The sequence below is a fragment of the Echinops telfairi genome, unplaced genomic scaffold (genome assembly GCF_000313985.2).
Source record: "Echinops telfairi isolate 266 unplaced genomic scaffold, ASM31398v2 ScPeMD7_9;HRSCAF=40, whole genome shotgun sequence".
In the NCBI taxonomy this organism is placed as follows: domain Eukaryota; kingdom Metazoa; phylum Chordata; class Mammalia; order Afrosoricida; family Tenrecidae; genus Echinops; species Echinops telfairi.
Genome location: NW_022103906.1, coordinates 84871450 through 84895115, shown reverse-complemented (window position 1 = coordinate 84895115; position 23666 = coordinate 84871450). Strand labels below are relative to the sequence as shown.

General features: G+C 41.4%; 1 protein-coding gene across 1 annotated transcript in view; it reads right to left on the bottom strand.

The window, feature by feature from the left end:
• The window catches only part of LDAH (lipid droplet associated hydrolase), a 122116-nt gene that overhangs the window by 56890 nt on the left and 41560 nt on the right, over nt 1-23666 (bottom strand). Inside the window, exon 4 of the mRNA XM_004696058.2 lies at nt 14869-15038. Within this exon, the coding sequence (XP_004696115.1) occupies nt 14869-15038 (170 nt within the window). The remainder of the gene's footprint in view (nt 1-14868; nt 15039-23666) is intronic.

Sequence of the window (23666 nt, the reverse complement as noted above, 5' to 3'; positions counted from 1 at the left end):
CCCACATGGAAGAAGCACACCAGCCTGTGCAATTATGAAGTATCATCGGGACCGGGTAACAGGTATCAGAAGACCCTTAATAAACAAACAAAAACATATGGTTGAGAACAAGGCGGGTCGGAACAGAGACCCAGAGCCCAGCTGTAGACAATGGAACATCCCCCCACAGAGGGGTCACAGGGAAGAGATGAGTCAACCAGGGCGTGCAGTAAAGGACCTATGAAACACACAATATTTCTCTGGTTCCTTGAGGCTTCCTCACCCCCCACTATCATGACCTCAGTGATGCCTCTCACGTTGAACTAGACCAGAGCATGCACACAGGTGTAGATAAGAGCTAAGAGCTCACGACGCACGCAATCCAGGTGCAGGAATGGGAATAGCGACCAGAAGGGTGGGGAGAAGGGGTGGGGAGGGAAGGGGAGGAAGGGGGAACTGGTCATAATGATCGACTCACAACCACACACACTCCAGGGGGAAGAACAACAGAAACCATGGGGGAAGGGAGACAACAGTCAGTGTGAGATATGAAAATAACAATAATTTATAATCTATCAAGGGGTCATGAGGGTTGGGGAGGGAAGAGGAGCTGATATCAAGGGCTCAATAGAAAGTAACTGTCTAGAAAAGAATGATGGCAACATATGTACAAATAGGCCTGATACAATTGATGTATGGATTGTAATAAGAGTTGTAAAAGCCCCCAATAAAATGATCATATACCTATATCTATATGTATCTATATCTATAAATCAATCTTAAAATCAAGCCTTTCTGAAGGGAAATTGAAAATAAAATAAATTTATATATAAAAAATGTGACAAAGACAGACAGGAATTGAACACATGCTGTTGGATAAATGGTGCTGGTAGACTTGCTCAACACAGAACAGCCACAACCTTCAATTTGTAAAAACCCACACAATATCTGTAAGCACAATAAACTGAAATGCAATGAGAAAAATAGAGAAAAATCTAATAAGCAACGATATAATTAGCTCAAAATTGGCAGAAATTATATTCCATTAGAGCAATTAAAAAAAAGCAGTATTTGGTCTAGTCCCTATTTATTGGTGTGCTTTTCTATAGTTTGCCTCGTGTCTGAAAAGACATAAGATTGACAATTGATATCAGACTAATAGGTTAGTTTGGCTGAGATTTATCATAGACTGTGCTAAATTTACAACAAAGTAAGTTTATAGAGATGCTCTCTCTTGTCCTAAATCTGTTAAAAAAACATTACAATCAAAATGCTTTCTCTTAAAAATGCCTGATTACAATACTCAAGAAATATATGCCATTAAAGAAATTTTTTTTGGGGGGGAGGGGGAGGAACCACCACTCAAACCAACCACTATTTTTATTTTGCTGATTTTATTCTCAGTCTTTTTCATGTATGTTTCTTTAAATATGATGCTTATATATAGGAGGCTTCAAAAAGTTTGTGGAAAATGGAACTTAAAGGTAATGAATTTTTTTCCACAAAGCTTTTGACGCCATCTCATATTTTTAATCCTTAATAATTTATAATTAACCTTTATGTATTATGTTGTTCTTAGAAGATACAATGAAACCTGTCAGCATTTGATGGGACTATCTTGTTCTTCAGGGTCCCCAAGGGTTCTGCCTTTGTCAGGGTGCAGTCTGATCACTTTTCTCTTTACTAATGTTGCCTTTTTCGTTTCTACATTGTGATTTGGGTAAACATTTATCATGCAAATTAGTTTTCCAATGAACAGTTTATAGATCTTTTGTTATGTCATCTTAATTGCAATTCAATCAATGTAATAGCTCTCTTGCTTCCTCCCTGGGCTTCCCCGCGTCTATGTGTTCTACCACCAACCTGCATTCTGAACTGTTTCAGAGCAAATGCTCCCACGTTGGCCTTTGACGGCCAGTCTTTCTGGGCAGTTCACTCTTCACGCCTGTGACTGCTCACTTGATAGCCCTGTCTGTCGTTTACCTGTAAATAACCTGTGGGATGGCCTCAGTTCCAAGCTGAAGAGTGTGGAGGGTGCCTAACAGCCACCGTCTCACAGTTCCCACCAATTTGCCTTAGACCTGTTAAGTTTTGTCGTTTAGTTTTTATAATTTCAAGTTTGTTCCACGGTTTTCCCCCATTCTGTCTGAATCAGAGCAGTCCTACTACTTTGCTATCACTCATAGTTGAGTTTTCCTTCCCTGACAGCTTTCTATCTTACACCAGCTCTGGTTTTCACAAGGGCATATTTTTCTGTAGCGTCAAGACATCAAGATGTTTCCGATTTTATAATACATGCTACTTGTGTGTGAGCATCTTCTCTACCCTTGAGATTATTTTCTTAAGATACATTCCAAAGAATAGAAATAATAGATTCTTTTACAGGAATGATTTTTCTTGATAACATGAACATCATAAAAACTATGATGCTAAATCTTCTGCCTCCAGCCCCATCCTTACTTCTCATCATTAAGGACTACACGTCACCTGCTGTTCCTTGTTTCAGACTGCTTCAAAGTGTACACAGACCACTGAATTTGTTCTTTAAGACTAATCGTAATAGTAGCGTCCAACTTTTGTTAACTGCTGAGGTACATTAATCAAAAATGAAGTAATACTATATACTGATTTGAATCCTCTCGCCATACTTACTCAATCTGCATGCTGAGCAGATGATCAGAGAAGCTGGTTTATATAAAGAATGTGGCATCAAGACTGGAGAATGGTTTATTAACACCCTGTGATCTACAGAGGACATAACCTTGCTTGCAGAAAGCGAGGAGGACTTATTTGAAGCACTTGCTGATAAAGCTCAAGAATTGCTGCCTTTCGTAAGAATTACGCCTCAATGTAAAGAAAAGCAAAATCCTCACAACTGGAATAATAGGTAACATTGTGATAAACGAAGAAAGGGTTGAAGGATTTTGTCTTGCTTGGATATACGATCAATGCTCACGGAAGCAGCAGTCAGGAGATCAAGCAACACATCATATTGGGTAAATCTGCTGCACAAGACCTCTTTAGGGAAATTCTCTTTAGAAAAGCAGGGATGTTACTTTAAAGACTAAGGTGCGTTGACCCAAGCCATGGTATTTTTCATCGCCTCATATACATGTGAAAGTTGGACCTTGAATAAGAAAGACTGAAAAAACAACCAGTGTCTTAGAATTGTGGTGCTGGCAACAAATATTGAAAGTACCACGGATTGCTAAAAGGACAAACCTATCTGTCTTGGAAAAAGTACAGCCAGAGTGTTCCTTAGAGTCCAGGATGGGGAGACTTTGTCTTACATACTTTGACATGTTATCAGGAGAGACTGTCCCTGGAGACGAACAGCATGTTTGGCAAAGTGGACGGGAAGCCAAAAAGAGGAAGACCCTCAATACGACAGAGTGACAGGTGGCTACAACAATGGGCGCAGGCAGAGGAACAACTGGAAGGATGTGCAGGCCCAGGCAGTGTCTTCTTCTGTTGTGCACGGGGTTGCCACGGGTGGGGATGGACTTGAAGGCACCTAACGACAACATCTGCTGATTTATTAAGCACCGTGTCAGACATCCGTACTCTCGTCTCGTCCAGTTGGTTCTGACTCATTGCACAACACTATCTACAACACAATGAAACACTGTCTAGTCCCGTGTCAGTCTCACAATTCCTGCTAGCCCACTGCTTCGGTCACGGTGCCAATCCAAAGGCATGTCTTACCCTTTCCTGATACCCTCCCCTTTACAAAAATCTCCAAAGCGAGCGTGTGAGACCAAGTCCAACCATCCTCGCTCTTCAGGAGCATTCTGGCTGTACTTCTTTCAAGAAAGATTTGTTTGCTCTTCTTACAGTCCAGGGTGCTTTCAATATTCTTCACCAACACCATCATTCAAATACACCCATTCTTCTACAGTCTTCCTCATTCATTGCCCAACTTTCGTATGACGGTGAAATAACTGAACATACTATGCCTTTGGTCTTCAAAGTGACATTCAGCCTCTTCCACGGTTTAGAGAGGTCTTGTGCAGCAGACGTGCCCAATGCGTCATTTGATTTCATGGCTGCTGCTTCCAGGAGCATTATTCTTGTACCAAGCAAAAGGAAATCCGTGGCAACCAATCTTTTTCTCCTTTCTCATGATTATACTCTCTTTGTCCAGTTGTGAGGGTCATTTTTCAATATTTTTTATTAGTTCATCAGAATGATCTATTCATGTACTTTATAAATTTCTCTGAGATTTTAATTTTATTGTTGTGGTGATCATTTACTTTCTAAGTATGAATACCAAACTAGTCCCAAGAAATTAGATAAGGGAAAAGTCCCCAAAGTCTAACTCTTGCAGGATGAAAATCTGCTCCATCTCCCCCCCAACCCCACCACTTCAGGATATTTTCTCACATCTCGCAGTTCTGCAAACCACTGCAATGTCCCACAGAACTCACGGAAGTTCGAGGAAAGGTCTCATGCAGTGGTGGGTACAGTTCAGTCCGAAGGTCAGGTTCGGCTGGGCCAGATGAGGACATGCTCCCCACTCCTGGCTCTTGCTGGTGATGAGCTCACACCCCCTGCTTCTCATTGAGCTCATTTTACACGCAGCAGGATGACATTGCAGGGAATCCTGTTCACAATTACTCACAGGCGAATCCTATCAGTATCTCCCTCCACCTTCTTATCAGACCCATGCAGGGAAAAGTCCTTTGGTGGGAGCTACATGGTACAATCAAATTGCACCCAAATGTAAGAATCTATTCTCTTCCCCTGGACTGTATCTAATTTATGCATATATGACTTGGAGCCCCTGGTAAGCTGTTTTCTGTAGGCTTTATTACTAATATTAATATTACTAATATTAATCAGCCAGGCCTTTCCCCAGGTCATTCCACACAGTTTTCTTTCTTATCTCAGCTATAGCATCTAATCTCGCGAGTTTGGTCCGACTCACCGCCTCTACTGAGGTTAGAGTTCAGTCTCATCCCATTCCTGTTGGTTAGCAGACAATGCTTTCCAAAATGGGCCCACAGCCACAGGGATATGAAAGCCAGAATGATTCTATAGCACATAGAAGGGGTTATGGATGGAACAGCGACATTAACAGAATATGACTCAATTACGTTATTGACTTCTACAAATTCTTCCTAAGAGCCTGTTAACCTTTAATCTGTGTTCGTGGTCTAGTGTTAAGAACATGGACTTCAGAGTCACACAGACCAGGGTTCAAACCCTAGCACTGTCGTTTGCTAGCTATCTAGCCTAGTCCTGAGCAAGTTGCCCATGTCTTTCGAGTTCTGTTTCCTCATGTAAAAAAGAACGGCTGCCTTAACAAAGTATTGAAAGGATGAGGCAGAATCCATAAACTACAATTACAGTAATATAACAAATAGTAACTAGAATAATAGCTAACAATGATACTTTGATTTTTAAAGACAACAGATAGAGTGATGCAGGTTTCTGTTTTCTATGGATGTAGATTCATATTCCTTATTCAAACTGAAGGATAAAACAACTTTTACTGCTTTTCATTACTTACTGGCTCATAGCAACCCTATACTACAGAACAGGGCAGAACTGCCCTGTGAGTGTGTATAAGAATAATATGTTAAAAACAAAACATAACAAACCCAAAGCCACTGAGTCCATTCCAATTCACAGAGAGCCTGTAAGACAGAGTGGACTTTGCCCTGAGTTTCTGAGACTGTGAATCTTTATTGGAGCAGGCAGCCTCTTCTTCTCACATTAAGCAGCTGGTGGCCGCATGGTTAGCAGGCTAATGAATAACCAGTATGCCACTTTGTTTCCTGAGAGGACTCATTAAAATACGACTGCTAGCATTCCATAGGCCTAGAGTTTCTGATTCCTTAAGTCTGGATAGAGCCTGAGAAGGGGTATTTCTAAAAGCCCTGATACTGGGAATGCTGTTTTGGAAACCATTAGCTTAGACATCTGAATCAGTGCCTACCATCATCTATTACATTCTAATCACAGCTACTCGTAGGCCAGGAAGAGGTGCTACATGTAATGCATTTTCTAAGTCGTAGCTAGTTCACTTCATTTCCATTATCTGTTCCTTTAGACACTTTACTAACTCTTAAGGTATTGAACCTCTGAAGGGGATGGGGGAAATTTTCCATAACGGAGAGTATGGATACACAGATATTAAAATAACCCAACATCCAAGCCTGAAAAGTGTTCAGAAATTCTCAGATGAAATGCATTAGATAAAGTACTAAGTATTAACATGCATGAAGAATGCTCTATTATAACCCCCTGTTTTCACTTTCTTGCAGCTTTCCAAAAAAATTAGTCCTTTGTGGTGAAATTTTCCATGGTTGGTTTCAGCCCAAAGGTGGCTCCCCCACACCCCCCTTTTTTGTGCAGTGTTTGAGAAAAATATATTAAATACTTTTTGAGTTATGAGAAGATGAAAAAAGCCCACACAATTTTTCCACTTTGAAAGCAATTTCTGGATTTTTCTTTTTATACGCAGATAACTAAAAAAAGGCTGGAGTTGAAAAGTTGAAAGTCTTCTTGTGCCTAGTAAGGGTTACTGAGAGATGACAGTAAATGAAATATCTATACCAAACATGGACTTTTCTGAGAAGGCAACTGTTATTCTCTAAATTAAGAAGAGGCTCACGGATCAGCATGGTTAGCTTTTGACTGTCTGGCCCCTGTGGTTTTCACATGTCAGAGGTCACCTAAGGGGTCCTAATGGCGACTACTGGGAAACGGATGCACTATGTTGAAAGGGCCCTCCACCTGCCTTCACAGTGAAAGTTTTCTGTCTCCAGATCAATCTTCGAATTTCCGGTTGCTGTCCTTTGAGTTCAATTTAGGCACTTCCTGCCCTTGGTCCATGACCCAATGCCACTGTCTATCTTCTGTCGTACACACGCACTCTCATTGCTCACGATTCTCTCCTAGCTCACCTCAAAGCATGTATATGCTTCCTTGAATAGCCGAAGGACTCAATTATGTTTAAAACAGCAGTAGAATCTGCAAGTTTAAGCAGTCAGGCCAAGCAGCTTTTGGTGTTTATTGAAAGTAATTTGCTCTCGCTATCTTTAACCAGAACCCTTCTACCCAACTCACAGAAAGTAGACACTTTGAAAATTAGAAAACTCTGCCACTTGCTAGCAAAGAGACTTCAAAAAGTTCATGGAAAAAATTCCATTCTCTTTTAATTCTAATCTTCCATGCACTTTCTCAAGTTCCCTCATATATCCTAGCAAGAACAAGCAACTTTTATAAGAACAAGGGCAAAAAGAAGAAAATATAATCTTCCCAGTTTGTAAGTGTACATGCTTAAAAAACAAAAGAAGGGACAGTGCTCTAACAATTATTCACCATCTTTCTCTGCCTGGGGCCAGTCCCCTCAATATACAAACAAGTTAAATTCTCTCTCACTTTCAGGAAAATATGTTTCTTTGAGCAGCACAAGCTATTTTCTTGTCTTCTTTTTCCCAGCCAATTTCTGGATCCAACCACCTACCATATCCCTGTTCCCAATGTTCAAAATAATTTCTCTGTTTTCATACTGTTTCCACGGCTTAGAGTGCACACCCACACTGGCGAACACAAAGCGGTTCTCTACTTCTCAGTCATGCTCAACCACCAGTAGACAGTTCAGACACTAGCTCTTCCATGAAGCTTTCTCTGAGCTTCCCAACTGGGTGTCACTTATCCCCTCCGACCAGTCGAAGCCTGACAGTACGTTCATCTTGCTTTCTATTTTTTATCGCTTAATCTCGGGACGGGACTCTGACTCCAGTTCCCTTGGATAAGTGAACTCTTTTCTTGCTCTCACCGTCCAGATTCTCTCTATACGGCTGAGCTTCCAATTCAGCGATGCTATGTAAGTGTTTCTCCAACATGTCCAACTAAAGGCTCAACAGAATGATGTTAAGTGCATCATAGTCTCAAAAGTTGCACTGTTGACCGAATATCTGAATTGATTCTTTTCTCTACTGTGCATAGCATGTCCACGTATGATCTACCATGATCTTCTGGCTTTAAGGATAGTTGTGAAGTTTCTCAGTGGTAGCTACAGTTTGCGTCAGTAACACAATTGAGTATCTGCAAGACCATGGGGGGATACCAAAGGAAACAAAAGAGAGACAAGTCTCTGAAGGATAAGAAAGCCCAGGAACTTAATATTGCTAACTTAACTCTTCTTGAATTTTCATTTAGGAATCACCAAGTGGTACAAAAGGTTCAGTGCTCAACTGCTAACAGAAAAATTGGCAGTTCAAACCCACGCAAGGTGCTTCGGAAGAAAGACCTACTGCTCAGCTTCCAAATGTCACACAGCCTGGAACATGTACTGGAGGGCAGATTGGACTCTACATATGTGGGCTTGCCATGAGGCAACATGTGCTCAACGTTGACGAGGTTTGTTTATTATTATTATTTCAGTTATGACCTGTTTGTTCTTAGAGGTGACAAAATTGTCCCATGGTTATGTTTTCCATACCCAGAGCGAATCAGTGGCAATGAATTAGAATTTTAGAAAAGACACCCAGCACTGAGGAAGGACACAGGAAAACGATGAAAAAGACGAGGACTTTGAAAGTGAAAGGCCGCAAGCACTTGAAAGACATTAGGCAAAATTCCTGACTCCATTTTAATCTAACATAATAACACTATCCAAATGATGCACACGACTCAGCAGGAAAGCAAGCTGCTTTATAATTAATATATATTATTGAAGGAGTCAGACATGTCTATAATATGTTTAGGACAGATTTTTATCCATTTGGATAAATACAGTTTAGTGCTTAAAGGAGTGCCCTTAAGTAACCTGGAAACTTCGTTCAGAAAGAAGGCATTTCTGCCAGTCAGACAGAAAAAAGGAAACTGGTATTGTGCATTTTCCCCAGGAAGGACAAATAGTTTAAAAAATTGACCTTCTGAAACATCTAAATACCCACAAAAGAGGAATAAATGCTATCCTCAAATGCTATTGAAATTCTTAGAGGAAAACAGAAGTCTGTTTGCTTGGGGTTCACCCCACGGCTCCCTACCAAACCCAGGTAAGAATCAAGTGTTGCCAACTCTCAATCTTGAGTTTTATGGAAAGGATTTATTGGCAAAATCAACGGCACATTTTAAATACACAGAGTATGAATGATGAGAAAGGAAGATTCTAGATACGAGAATGAAGATCGCTACTATTTTGCTTCTATCTCTTTCCTCAAACTGTTAACGTGTTCATGAAATCTTAAAATTTTACAATTGCAACAAAATGAGTCACATGAATCTAGGTGTGTCTATCATGCAGGGAAATACGATACCATCTTGAGCTTCTGCTGTCATCCAGAGGTTGAACCAATCAGAAGAAGAAAGCCTTCTTCTTATACCCACAGCTAACATAACCTACTCAACCCAGATTCAGACTAAACTGAGGCCAAGTCTTGGCAAGACATCTTACTGTCAGTGCCTACAGGAAGGATGAGAGCAGAGTGCCCTGCTTTCAGTCTTAAGTTCCTTTTTCTGAAAAGAAATTGTCTTTATTATTATGAGTTATAGCAGCTATTGTTGATGAGATTTCCAAATGTCTATTTTCTGGTTTCTTTAAAATTTTTCCGTTCTGGAAATTACTATCAAAATAGCTGAAACATTTACATAATCACCGCCAAGTTCACTGCCATTGAGTTAATGCTAACTCATAATGAGCCCCTGTGGATTTCTGTTTACAGGAGAAGAAAACCCAGTCTTCCTGAGGAGCTGCTGGATGGTTTCAAACCGCCAACCATGCGGATTGCAGCCCAACAGGTAACCACTATAACACAGACTTTTTAAAGTGGTGATCAATTGTTCATTGCAGCACTATTCACAATAGCAAGGAGATGGAAACAACCTGAATGTCCCTCAGTGGAAGGATGCATAAGTAAACTTTGGTGGATACACACAGGAGATTACGATGCATCGCTAAAGAATGATGAGGCGACTGTAAACCATGTAAACTCATGGCACGGATGGACTTGGAGCACATTATACTGAGTGCAGTTAGTCAGTCACCAAAGGACAGATGCTGTGTGAGACCACTTTATAAAGAAAATGCCAAGATAAAGACTTTTCATACTAAAACAGAGGGAGAAACTTATTTTTTTCAATTCTTATGAGTCAGACAATGCATCTGACATTTGTAATACAGAGCTCTTAAAAGGATCCTTAGACAGTCTCCTATAACTGGTAAGAAAAACACTGCAAAGACTCGAGTCAAAATAAAACCAAATAAACCAGCTACTAAACTACACATCGTATGGGAGTCAAAAATTCCGGTAAATATAACAGAAGAGATGGAAACACAAGTTTCTTATTATCACACTTCATACATGATAAAACGTAACAGCTAACTTATTTTTGGCAAAATGATTATAGATTGTAACACTCTGCCTTACACAAACTTGCTTGACTGTCAAAAAGGCATCTTAACTGGTGCATGTCATGCTAACTGCAGGCATGCAAGCACGGTGCTGTCTCGGAGGAGCCCAGAGACAGCTGAAGCTTCAACACTTGGGCAGAGATCACACCACCAGTGTTCACTTGGCCAGGTGTTTAAAGAGGAAGAGGGAGAAGCTCAACAATGTCGAGTTAATTGAAGCCAGACAAAGCTCATGAGTAATACAAATCATACAGATGTTCCCCTTCCTCCCCCACCCCTCAAGAAAAAGATGACCTTTGTGGGCAATGTATAGCACTTGTGATTTTCTAGAACCTTTTTGAAGAAGATAAAACATAGTTTCACATGCCTCTCTGAAAACTCTACAATCACAACATGACTATGTCTCCATCAATACACTAGGTTCAGGTCATGTTTCAGCTTTTTCATTACTGCTGCTGCAGGATGAGGAGCACAGGAAAGGCAAGCAGTAATTAAAATGTTATAGAGCTGAAGGAGCTGAAAGAAACTGCATTCTCCTAGGTACTTTAGAGAAACAAATCCACAGCAACTCGTGTATAAGAGAGTTTTATGTAAAGAAAGTGTGCATCACAAAAACATCCCAACCCAATGCTGCCCAAGCCCACAAGTCCAACATTAACCCATTAACCCAACACCAGTCCACAAAGTCCTCCACCTCACAAAACAGAGGCAATGATGCTGACTGCAGGAGGAAAGCTGAGTCAGTGAACAAACAAGCATCTCAGCACTAGCAGGGGTCTCCACATGGCTGCTCCAGCACCCAGGGCTGCATCGGGATAGGTCCATGTAGCTTCTCCTTGGGGATGTCTTGTAGGAAGTCAATCTTGCAAGCTGAAGCAGGGAACTGCTAAGGCAGCTGCACCCTGGCGCGACCATCACAAGCAAGAGACCCACGAGCTAGAAAGGCAAGGCTCACCACCCATTTATCCCTCCGCTTTTCAATTAGCCCCACATGTGATTATCGGCCAGGTTGGCACAATTAACTAACTCAGGTGCAGTATACTTCTTCTCTAAGGTGACCAGATTTTAACATTGGTAAAGCGGGGGCAAAAGCGGGACACCATCGATAAAACTCATATCCTGGCGAAATAGCCACATGGCAGCCGAAAACCGTATACCCTAGCTTTTTGTGCATTCTTTCCAAAAATCGGGACTTTTTAAAAACGCCGCGGGACGCGGGAAAAATTGTTAAAAATTGGGACTGTCCCGCCCAAAGCGGGATGTCTGGTCACCTTATTCTTCTCACCAAGCACCGTGAAGCAAGCCAGGCCAGAGCAGGACTCTAAGCAAATGTACAGATAAGAGGAACTATACAATGGAGGGGGAGTGGCTCTGGAGCAAAAAGCAAACCAACAGAAGCCAAAAGAGTAGATCTGTGAGTTAGGCTAGTGGGTGGCATAAAAACAGAATTGAGTATTTTCTTCCTGATCTTTACAGAATGTTGTTGTTAAGTGCCATCAATTTGGTTCCGACCCATAACGAACTTATGCACAAAAGAACGAAATACTGCCCAGGCCTGCACCATCCTCGGAATTGTTCATGTGCTTGAGCCCATTGTCGCAGCCACGGTGTCCATATATTTCCTTGAGGCCCTTTCTCGCCTTAGCTGTCCCTCTACTTTGCCCAACATGATGTCCTTCTCCAGAGACTGGTCTCTCCTGACCACATGTCCAAAGTACGTGAGACGAAGCCTCACCATCCTACCTCTTCGTTGATCCTTTCAGCAGTCCCTGGTACTTTCAATATTCTTCCTTTCAGCAGTCCCTGGTACTTTCAATATTCTTCTCATGCACCAACACTCAATTGTATCAATTCTTATTCGGTAATCTTTATTCAGTGCCCAACTTTCACATGCAGATGAGGCAATGGAAATACCAAGGCTCAGGTCAAGCACCTGCCTATTAGTCTACAAAGTGACATCCTTGCTTTTCAGTACTCTAAGGAGATCGTGCGCATCTTCTGATCTATTGATTGCTGCCTCATGCACCAACACTCAACTGTATCAATTCTTATTCGGTAATCTTTATTCAGTGCCCAACTTTCACATGCATATGAGGCAATGGAAATACCACGGCTCAGGTCAAGCGCCTGCCTATTAGTCTACAAAGTGACATCCTTGCTTTTCAGTACTCTAAGGAGATCGTGCGCATCTTCTGATCTATTGATTGCTGCTTCATGAGCATAGACTGTGGATCCAAGCCAGGCATAATCCTTGACAACTTCAGTCTTTTCTCTGTATACCATGAGGCTACCTACTGATCCAGTTGTGTGGATCTGGGCTTGCTTTACACCGATAATCCACACTGCAGGCTGTAACCCCTGATCTTCAAGCCCTCCTCACTTTCAGCAAGCAAGGCTGTCACCTCCATCTGGCAGGTGGTTAGTAATCCTTCCTCCAATCCTTATGCCACATCCTTCTTCGTACAGTGTAGCTTCTCTGATGATTTGCTCAGCATATATATTGAATACGTATGGTGAGAAGATATCATCCTGATGCACACCTTTCCTGATTTTAAAACATGTAATATTCCCTTGTTCTGTTCAAACAACTGCTTCTTGGTCCAGGTAGAGGTTATAATGAAGTGTTCTGGAATTTCCGTTCGTCTCAATGTTATCCACAGTTTTCTGTCAAAGGCCTTGGCATTGCCAATAAAACACAAGCAAACCTTTTCCTGGTTTATTCAAACCTACTCTTTGACTTCAACCAAGATCCACCTGACATCAGCAGGGATAGCCATAGTTACTCATCCTCTTCTGAATCCAGGTCCCTGTCGATGTATTGCTGCAAACTGTGATTGAATGATCTCCCGCTAAATTTTAGTTACATGTGATATTAGTGATATCGTTCTATATTTCCACATTCTGTTGGTTCAGTTTTATTTGGAAGGGGTGCAAATATAGATTTCTTCCAGTTAATTGTCCAGGCAGCTGTCTTCCAAATTTGTCATAGGTATGTGAATGCTTACAGTACTTCATCAGCTTGTTGAAATATTTCAATGGCTATTCCATCACTTTCTGGAGCCTTGGAAACCCGGAGGGGAAGTTCTACTCTGTTCTTGACGGTCACTATGAGTGGGAATGGACCCCACTGCAATGGGTTGGGTTTGTTCAGAGCTCATGACTGGTCAAATAGACACAGTGCAATTCTGGACGTCGTAGAGATGGTAACCATAAAATGTGAGAGTACCCGAGGAGTTCTAGAACCATGTCAAATGTTAAAGACAAAATGAAGTTTGCTTGTGGATTAAAACACTACCTGGTTTGGGGAGGTTAGGGAGGATGCTGGGTAGAAGCAATAATGAAGTAAACCAAGTGCAATCTTGAATTTATTTAAGTCATTGTCAGAAATGAAAGACACATTGTCTTATATTTCATAAGAGAAAACAAAAACCTTCATTGAACACAAAAATCACAATCAGGGAAGCTACAGTTGGACTTTTCCCAAGGGCAAACATGAGTAAAACATTAAGTGTGGCGAAAAAAGGGAGAAAAGCTGGTGAAAAAAAAAGGAGAAAATTCTTAGCCAGTGTACTGAAGCCACTGGAGATAAGTTATCACTTGGAGAGAGAGGAATCAACATCTTAGGCCAGAGAAGTCCCATGAAGGGCTCACCTTCTGCCACACACCCTGAATACTAGGCTATGCACTTCTTCAGGCTGACCGACACATGGCACCTCCGCAGGTACCAGCTATCATATCGACGAGCAAGTCTGTCTCCTCCAGGAGACTACAACCTCTCTGACCTCAAAGGCCATCTTGCGTACTGAGATGTCCTCAGCACACAGCACAGTGCCTGGCCTAGGACAAGAGAAGAGCTTGATGCTTGCTGGATAAAACTACACTGTGAAGGGCATGGGTTCAACGGGTCATTCCAAAGGTGTATGTCATTAAGGGAATTGTTTTGAAGCTTCTGGACGCTGTAAGTACATCTTTGTGTCTCCGTGTCTTCCTTTATATCATGCACCCAATAATGACAATGACTATCTATGACCCACTGACTGTGTGTCTTAAGAAGGCGGCCAAATGACAAAATACTGATTTTAGGACCCAGTCTTATTATAAGTAATGATTTGGTGTTCTGTAAGGAGACCTGCCTATCTATCAGTGTTGGTGATAATGACAAAGTTGATGATAAAGTCCTTTCCTTTTAAAATGAGGCATATATATTTACAAAATACCAAATACATTCCCTATAAAGACACTCATCTCCATTTAAGCTGGTAACTGCTCCTAAATATTCCTTTATCAAAGACAGCAAGCTATACCATACGAACCTCATTTAACCCTAGATTCAAAGGCATTCATCACATGAACATACACACACATAGGTCTACAGTATGGAAATGAGGCAGCTCCCAAGCATCTCTCTCTGTTCTTCATCAGTTAAAAGAAACTTTTCTGATACAAGAAAGAAGGAAACCTGATGAGGATTTACGCCCAACGACAGCAAGCACCTACAACAGATGTTAAAGGGTACTTACTGGAAGCTCAGGAGCACGTCTCAGCATCTGAAGGGAAATATAACAGCCGACTGAATGGCCAATGAGCACAAGTTTCATTTCCTTTGGCACGTGAGTTCTTAGGAAAGCCAGTTTGTGTTCTGTTTGACCGCAGAGTCCATAGATGTCCTTGATTTTTTGAGCACTGGAATCTAAAATCAAAATATGAACCTTTTTATTCACTAAATTGTCATAAGTTGCTGTGGAACAAAATCTAAACCCACACACATACAAGCCATAAAGAAACCATCGCTGACCAGTGGGTTCCGATTCACAGTGGCCTAGGAGGGAAACTGCTCCCTTTGGGTTTCTGAGGCGATAAATCTTTGGACAGGAGCAGCTTTCTCCTCTTTCCGCTTTCCCCAGAGCAGCCGGTGGTTTCAAACCGGAGCCCAATGCATAAGCCACGACACCAACTTTCCCAGGAGTAGTTTAAGCCACTGGTTTCCAAAATTGACCATGAATCCAAGTCCCCTCGAGGGCGTGTGAAAGCACGTACGCGTGGTCTCCAAGCCCAGAGGTTCTGATGCAGCAGGACTCAGTTGGGGTCCGATCCTTCCTAGATTGTCAGGAGTTGTGATGAGGCAGTCCCCAGAACCGCGCTTTGGGAATCACTGTCAGGGTTGAAGCGCGGTTATACTACTACCAGACCCCTAAAGAGTTGACACAATTGCTTCCATATTGTTTACAAATCAAGATGGGAAGACTTGAGTAGTAATGCTGCAAATAGTTTCTTCTAACCAGTGTTCATTTTTGCAAAATTACATCCCTTTCACCCACCTACAACAAAAACTCTTAATCCTCCACCCTGTTTTCCTTAGCCTCTTCCTGATGCTGTCCTATAACGGACGATAGATTTTCACCACTCTGCATCCTACCCCCACCCATCCCAAGAATGTAAACTTAACAATTTCTCACTGCTACATCTTCCTTGCCAAGAAGAGTACTTGGACATGAAATTCTTCGCAAATACAAGGTTCGTTGAATGAATGAATGAGCAGTCCTAGTCACAAGTTAGTGATCCAGTCTCCCAGGAACATTTCTCAACCACAAGTGATCTCTCCACACACAAACATGCCCCTCTGGCATTTTCTGCTGTACTGAGATGACTCTGTGACCATTTATATATTAATAACTCAGTTATTTTATGTGGACTGGCTGGCTAAGAATCACATTCTTAGTAAAACTTGTACTGTCTTTATAGTAGGATAGCTCCTAATAGTTGGCGCTGTAATAAAACTTTCATTTAACATCAGGTAGGAAACAAAACAAAACTGCCGCTTACAGATTTCCTTTCTCAACTAGATGAGGGAGATTTTTTAAATTCATGGGGAAATGGGATTAAAAGGTGGTTTTTTTCATGAACTTTTCAAAGCTCTCTCTTGAATTTATAATCTGAACAGGCTTCCCAACTAGAAATGTTGTTTTAGGCTCATCTTCTCCCTTTCGCCATCATCCACTTGACTTTGATTACCAAGGTGACTTTGTGGGCACTTTCTCTTAGCAACTTCTCAAATCTATCCCTTCCATTTTATCCTTAAGCCCACTGCCATCGAGTTTCCACGGTGACCCTATACAGCATTTCCAAGGCTTTTAAACCTTGATGGGAGTACCTGTAGAATGGCTGGTGGTTTGAATTGCCAACCTTGTAAAGATATTCCCCAATATGTGGGTCTCTTTGTTACTGTTGCTGTTGTTGTACGTAGAGAGTATCTTTCTATTCCTTTTGATGCTTTATATTATCAAGGCAACAGTCCTGAAAAATAAGTTTAACGTCATTTTTCTTCCACTGTTCTCATTAAAGTACAAATTCTTTAGTGCGATTTACAAGGGACGCCATAAACTCGTTCCAGGGAATTTTTCAGCTTCATCTCTAGTAGTCTCCACCAACTCCCCGCCACCGCCCCGGCCCAATCAGACTCAATGTCATCAAGCAGATGCTGACAGGGTAGCCTCCTACCCTATAGGACAGGGTAGAACTGCCCCTTTATGTTTCTGAGGCTATAACTGTTCACTGGAATAGAAACCCCCATTTCTCCCAGAGGGACCGGTGGTTTCAAACTGCCAACCTTGTAGAACTCCCTGCCTTGGGCTCATGTAGTCATTCCATTTTACCTCCATGTTCTCTGTTGGCCACAATCCTGGAAAGACAGAAAGCTCTACTGGTTTTCTTTCTTTTGGGGCAGGTCAGGGGAGAGGAATTGGGGGAGAAGTGGTTTATTGTTTCTTTAGAGACGCAAACCCCATTAGTTGAAAGACTGTCCAACTTTCTTAGATCACTTTTTTCATGTGCTAAAAATAAACGAATATGATTTCAAGCTTTTGTTTGATACTTTATGAACAAATGACTTGAAACAGTTGAAAATGAATCTGTCCTCCAGTAAGCTGACCCAATGGTAAATCAAAGCTGGAAAGTGTTTATATTTCTAATTCCTCAAATTTTCTTTTCACACTTTTTTTGGTCCCCCGGATCACCTCCTTTTGACATTAGTGAACATCTGTTCTCCCAATTGTACTCAACTTATAATTGTGATAATGTGGTGCCGCTAGAATATTATTTCCAACTGTTCAGAGTTTTCACATGTGTTAGCATGAAGCAAAGCACCACACGTTCCTTTCAACATCTGAAGGGTGGTTACAACCTATGTCTTTTCTCCCACTGATGACATGCTTTCCATACCACCTTAGGCATGTCAGAAAACCTCTACCTTAGGACGATAATCTTGGATGAGGAATAATACGAGGGGGCTTCAAAAAGTTTGTGGAATAATTCTATTATCTTTGAGTGCAGTTTTTCCTGACCTTTTTGAAGCTCCCTTGTATATCGGTCCTACCTGACCAAAGCCAATTAATACAGTGTATTTACCGACCATAACCTCCAATATGTACATCAGGGCAGAGCAGAGCTCCTCTAGTGAGATAGGATTTGGTGAGGCCCAGCGGCCTGCACTGTTCCTTGAACTGCTGGGCTACTGAGAACCCAGATGGAAAGCACTCCTTCGAGAGGGCAGACACTTACTGCTCTGTTCTGTTGCTTCCCTCAGAGCCCCACCACTAGAAGGTTGTCAACAGCTCCTTGGTCCTGAGGATGAGTGGCCCTTTCCCCTGCACGCAACCCTAACTTCCACGGGCCCTGGGGGCCTCTAGAGGGCACTGTTTTCATTAGGTAGCAAAGAACCAAGCTTTAATTATGCATTATCAGCTCCACTATATACAGGGTGCCTGAAAAGCAACAGGCATGCTCAAAATAAATTGATATTCTGAAATTGATTGTGATAATGATTGTACCATTCTTCTTGATAGGACTGAACTACTGAATTGTCTGATATGTGGATTAAAGTGCCAAACTGTTAAAACATTTTTAAAAAATTGATAAATGATACGATTCTAGTTTAAAAAATGAGTTAAAGGAATTTCCTAGAAATGTCAAAACCCTACAGATACTTTCTCCTCATTTTCCTTGCCAGAGCTTATTGGGGAAGAGCTAAGGCTGCGGTTCTGAAACACGAGCAGTACCTTCGGCATTACTTGGAAACGCGCTGTTAGAAATGCACATTCTCAGGCCCCCCACCCCATCCCTACTGGGGGAGGGGCACCGTAAGTTGTTAAAGAACCCTCCACTGACTTTCACACTCGTCATATTTAAGCCACTGATTATGGATCCCCTTTCAAGTCTGAAGTTCACTTTCAACATTGCTATTCCTATACAGTTTCAACGTTCATTTTTATCTTCAGCCTGACTTCAGGTAGCTCATTGTGACACACCTGAGTTCAATGTTGCTCAATCACTAAGTAGTCCAAGAGGAGAGTATAGTTTCTCACTATTACCAGTGGCTTTTCTCCCCCCAAATCTGCAAAAAATTAGCTAGTAATTCATCATTAAGAATATCAACATGACCCCTTTTTATGAAGATGGCGCTGAAGGCGAAGAAGGAAGCTCCAGCCCCTCCCAAAATGGAAGCCAAAGCAAAGGCTTTAAAAGCCTAGAAGGCCGTGCTGAAAGGCGTCCACAGCCACAAAAAAAGATCCGCACGTCACCCACCTTCCAGCGGCCCAAGACCCTCAGACTAAGAAGACAGCCCCAATACCCTCAGAGGGGCGCCCCTAGGAGCCATAAACTGGACCATCATGCCGTCATCAAGTTCCCCTTGACCACAGTGTCTGCCATGAAGAAGATCGAAGATAACAAACAACACACTTGTGTTCGTTGTGGATGTCAAAGCAACAAACACCAGATCAAACAGGCTGTGAAGAAGCACTATGACATTGACGTAGCCAAGGTCAACACCTTGATCGGGCCTGCCGGTGAGAAGGCATATGTTCCTCTGGCTCCTGACTATGACGCTTTAGATGTTGCCAACGAAATTGGAATCATCTAAACTGAGCCCAGCTGGCTAATGCTAAATACAAACTTGTTCAATTAAAACAAAAAAGAATATCAGCGGACAAAAGTATTGGCCTTCACTGAGCACCCTGCTGGCATGCTCAGTACTTCCTAGATCCCTCATTCAACAGCGTATCTCTCCTTTGGACAGAGTTCGGGTAACAACTCAAGGTGGCTGGCAGTTTGGGGAAGTTTAATGTGTTAAAGAAGCCTTGCTTTGCTAAGAAGCACTCTTTTAGCATCTCTGTTTTCTAAGCACAAAGCAAACCACATTCTAAGCAACCATCTATATTTCCTTACAAAGGCCAAACTATAGGATTAACTCTCTAATTTCTTGGGAACATATGTACAGAAATAAGTTGAAAACATTAAAGAAGTGCACTTTAAATATTTTACAGCATATGAAGTACCTGAGATACGTTTTATTCACTTTTAACCACATTTCAATATGGATAGTTACTGAAGGAGATGCTTTTAATCAAGTAATCAAGTCTATCTGTTCAGTTTCACTTCACTATTGCAATTTAAAAATCTTTCATTCCTAGGTAATCAATGTACATTTAATGTAGAAGTACATCTTAGCCTTAAAACTCTAAAATGCAGAGAGTAGCCAAAAAAGGGGTGAGAAATGTTGCTTGGCTGGTGGCAATGTCTGCAGCACACTGCCCACATGGTCGGCTATCCACACAGGGCCCTGAGCTCAGCGAGGGAGTACGGACTTCCCTTCCTGTTGGGAAGTCTCTGGTCATTGCTGAAGACATCTTCCCATGCTTGTTACGTGGTGGGCATATTCCTGAGTCTTCTGAGAGATTTATAGTGAATACTGGCAATATAGTTCAAGAAAATAATGAGATAGAAGAGGATTTTATCCCTTTATGACGTCTGTGACATCATCACAAACAATCACTGAGTGCACCACATCCTAGATATGTAATAACGGATGCACTGATCCCGAAGAAAAAAGTAACTTGAGCTAATGCAAATTACAATTATATAGTGGGATCCTTGTCTAGCTCTTCCATTGACAACAAAAATCCTAGAAATGATAGCTAATGGTTTTATCAGTGTTTCACTGAAATTAGCTTTTTTTACAATTTGGCTTCTTTCTGACCACGGAATCAAAGAACTAGTCCTTTTCTGATTGCCTCTCAGGTAATACATAAAAATATGTTCCAATGTCTTTGGTGCTCATTTCAATTATACTTCACTGATTCTCGGTGTCTTGGGCGTGAGCACTTACTACTGAGGCTTCCATGTGATTGGAAGTAAAACCATCTTGTCTCGTGGTTCTAATGATCCATGGATCACTCTGGGAAGCACGGTCTATCAGAGAAGATTTGCCTGCTACCTTAACTAAAGGTAGAAGGATACTGTGCAGAATATATGAAACAATGGGTTATTGATTCAGCTGACCTTATTCAAGCAAGAGAAATAATCTTCCAGACCTTGAAAAAAAATCGCTAACGTAATAGATTTCTCTGAAAGACAATTGCAAGAGAACTCAATAATTTGTACTCCTGATTAGATTTGATGAATTAATTAACTCAAGTGGTCATTGTAATATGTTGTCCTCCATGAGTCAAATTAGAAATACTAAAAAAATTTTTTTAAGTTATAAATGCCTCCCAACTAAAGTGTTCACGGAGGAATAACACACACACACACACACACACACACACACACACACACACGACAGAGTGAGACATACTATCAAAAGAGGTACTTTGAGATATTTCTGCAAGTTGCACGGTTCAATCTAAACTTTCCCTTTCCTTATGAATCACACCAGGAAAAGGGCCACAGACCAGGAATAGCCTGTGATCACAGAAAAACTAATCTCGACTAATGCCTAGGATATCGATCTTCATGCATTCCTGTTCATTTTGGACCACTTCCAAATCTCCCATATTCATCCTCCGCACATTCCAAATTCAGACCAGCATAATTGTTGCTCCAGGGGTGTGCACCTTATTACCATATGGGCGATCACTTCATTATCATATGGAACGGGGTTCATCAGTTGGTAGATAATCTGGCCAGGACCTCTGGAACGGCAATGTCAGGTGATTCTCACGATTCTTATTTTGTTAACCTGGGTGTTATCATCAAGCCTGCTGCTATGGGTTTGTAACAGATGTACCCCGCTCTGCTGCTTTTGTCATACCTGCTCGCTCCATAGGCAAGCCCCTGGTAAACTGATTTTTGCCTATAGAAGCTGGCTATTATCTTCACCCGGGATGGAGCCTAAAAAGTTGCTGTTAGATTCTTGCAGTCCGGTTAACCAAATAAAGACATTTATTTCGAGAGAAAAAAAAAGAAAGAAAAACTAATCTCAGGATTAGCTGGTATAGGGATTAACCTTAAAAACTTGGACTCATTATTAGCACTTTGCAGTGGTCAACTGAGATGACCTCTCGACAAGATTAGAGCACTGAATGAAGTATCAGAAATACTGGGTTACTTCTCAGTTCTGCCCCACACTAGCTGTGTGACATTTAAGGCATCATTTAGCCTTCTGGGCTTTAGTTTCTTTCCTTGAAACACACAGGTTTAAAGTGAGCGTTGATGCAGAAATCGCTAGCTATAAAATACCTACTGTAAGATAATTAAGGTATCTTTAAAAAATAAGTGGACATGGTGGTAGAAAAAAATTGGAATGCTTGAAGCACTGGGCCAAAGTCTGGCTGATTTGAAAACTGAGGCTGAGAGGAAACTTGAAAGTGTATTAGTAAGAGGTGTTGAGAGCTTGCTGGGAGAAGGGCAATTGTACATGTAATGTCTTAAATTAAAATGGAGCAGCTTAGTTTTAAACACAGTTGTATTCTTTTCTATGTGCTAGCAAAGAGCCCAGTCCATAAAAGGTGCTCACAATGATTACATTGAATAAGCGTAATTAGGAAAGAACATGAGTAAGGAAGCTATGATAACCATAATGCAATGACCCCAAAGTCTGAGCAATGGCTTTGGGAGGAAAGGGAGAAGGGAACATATTTTACACGAATACAAAGCCAACCACTACCTCTGTGCAAGGAGGTAATTTGCTTCCTAAATACTGCCATAACTTCATCATCTTCTGGCCACACAGTCGATTTAACAGCCAATATGTGGTAAAAATGAAAACAGAGACCATCTTTTAATGACCATCGATTTCTTCATCAAATTCCTATATATGAACCAAAGGATACAGGTGCCTAACTTGGTTTCCATTTCATTTAGCTGTATCTTACTTTAAACTGAAACTAATGTTAAAGACTTAGAGGTCAGTTTTTCTGCCCAAAGAAATTTAGCACACCTGCACATGTTAGTGGCTATGGAAGGAAGTCTACCCTCAAGGGAGACTTCCTTCCTCTTGGCTGTTCAATAAGGCCAATACTTTAAAGGACCAGCTTCTAGCAACACCCAGGTATGACTTCTGAGGATGAACCGAAGACTAGCAAAACTTTAAAAACATTTAGAGAAATCACAGCCCAACTCATAATCACGACACCACCAAAGCTCAGTGGTTACACATTGGAGATATTTCCAATCTTCAAGGTTGGTGGTTCGAAACCACCAACGGCTCCTTGGGAGAAAGACTGGACCACTCCCATAAAAGTTACGCTCTTAGAAACTCAGAAGGGTAGTTCTACCCCGTCCAATAGAGTCACTGTGAGTCAGTATTGACCCAATGGCAGTGAGTTCAGTTTTCTGAGCACTGATTGTGGACCTAAGCCTGATGAAAGCCTCGAACAATTTTGATCTTTTCTGTTTATAATGATGTTACGTCTGGGTTCAGTTACGAGGATTCTTGTTTTCTTTATATGGAGTTGCAATAGTTCATTCACAAGTGTTTCAAGTCCTCCTCACTTTCAGCAAGCAAGGTTTGTTATTGGAATACTGCAAGTTGTTAATCGGCCAGGCTCTTCGCCACCCAGTCCACCTTCTTGATTATTTGTTCAGCATACAAAGCGAGTAAGCATTATAAAAGGAAACAACTCTGAAGCACACTGCTCTGATGTGAAATGATACAGGGCTCGCTCTCGTGGTGGTTGAACTTGAACTTGAGCACAACGAAGAACTCTGCAACTCCCCTTTCTTTCTCAATGTTATTCGTAGCTTGTTCTGATCCACACAGTCAAATTCCTTTGCATAGTCAATAAAACACAAGCAAATAGCTTTCAGGTATTCTCTGACATCAGCCAAGATCCATCTGACAGAAGCAATATAATTCCACGTGGCATGCCCTCTTCTTAATCTACCTTGAATATCTGGTTGCTCCCTGTCAATGTAATGCTGCTACAGTTGCGGAATGATCTTCAGTGAAGTTTTATTTACATGTGATACTAATGATGTTGTTAAATAATGTCTGTATTCTGCTGGGTAACCTTTTTTTGTTGTTGAATGGGCACAAATATGG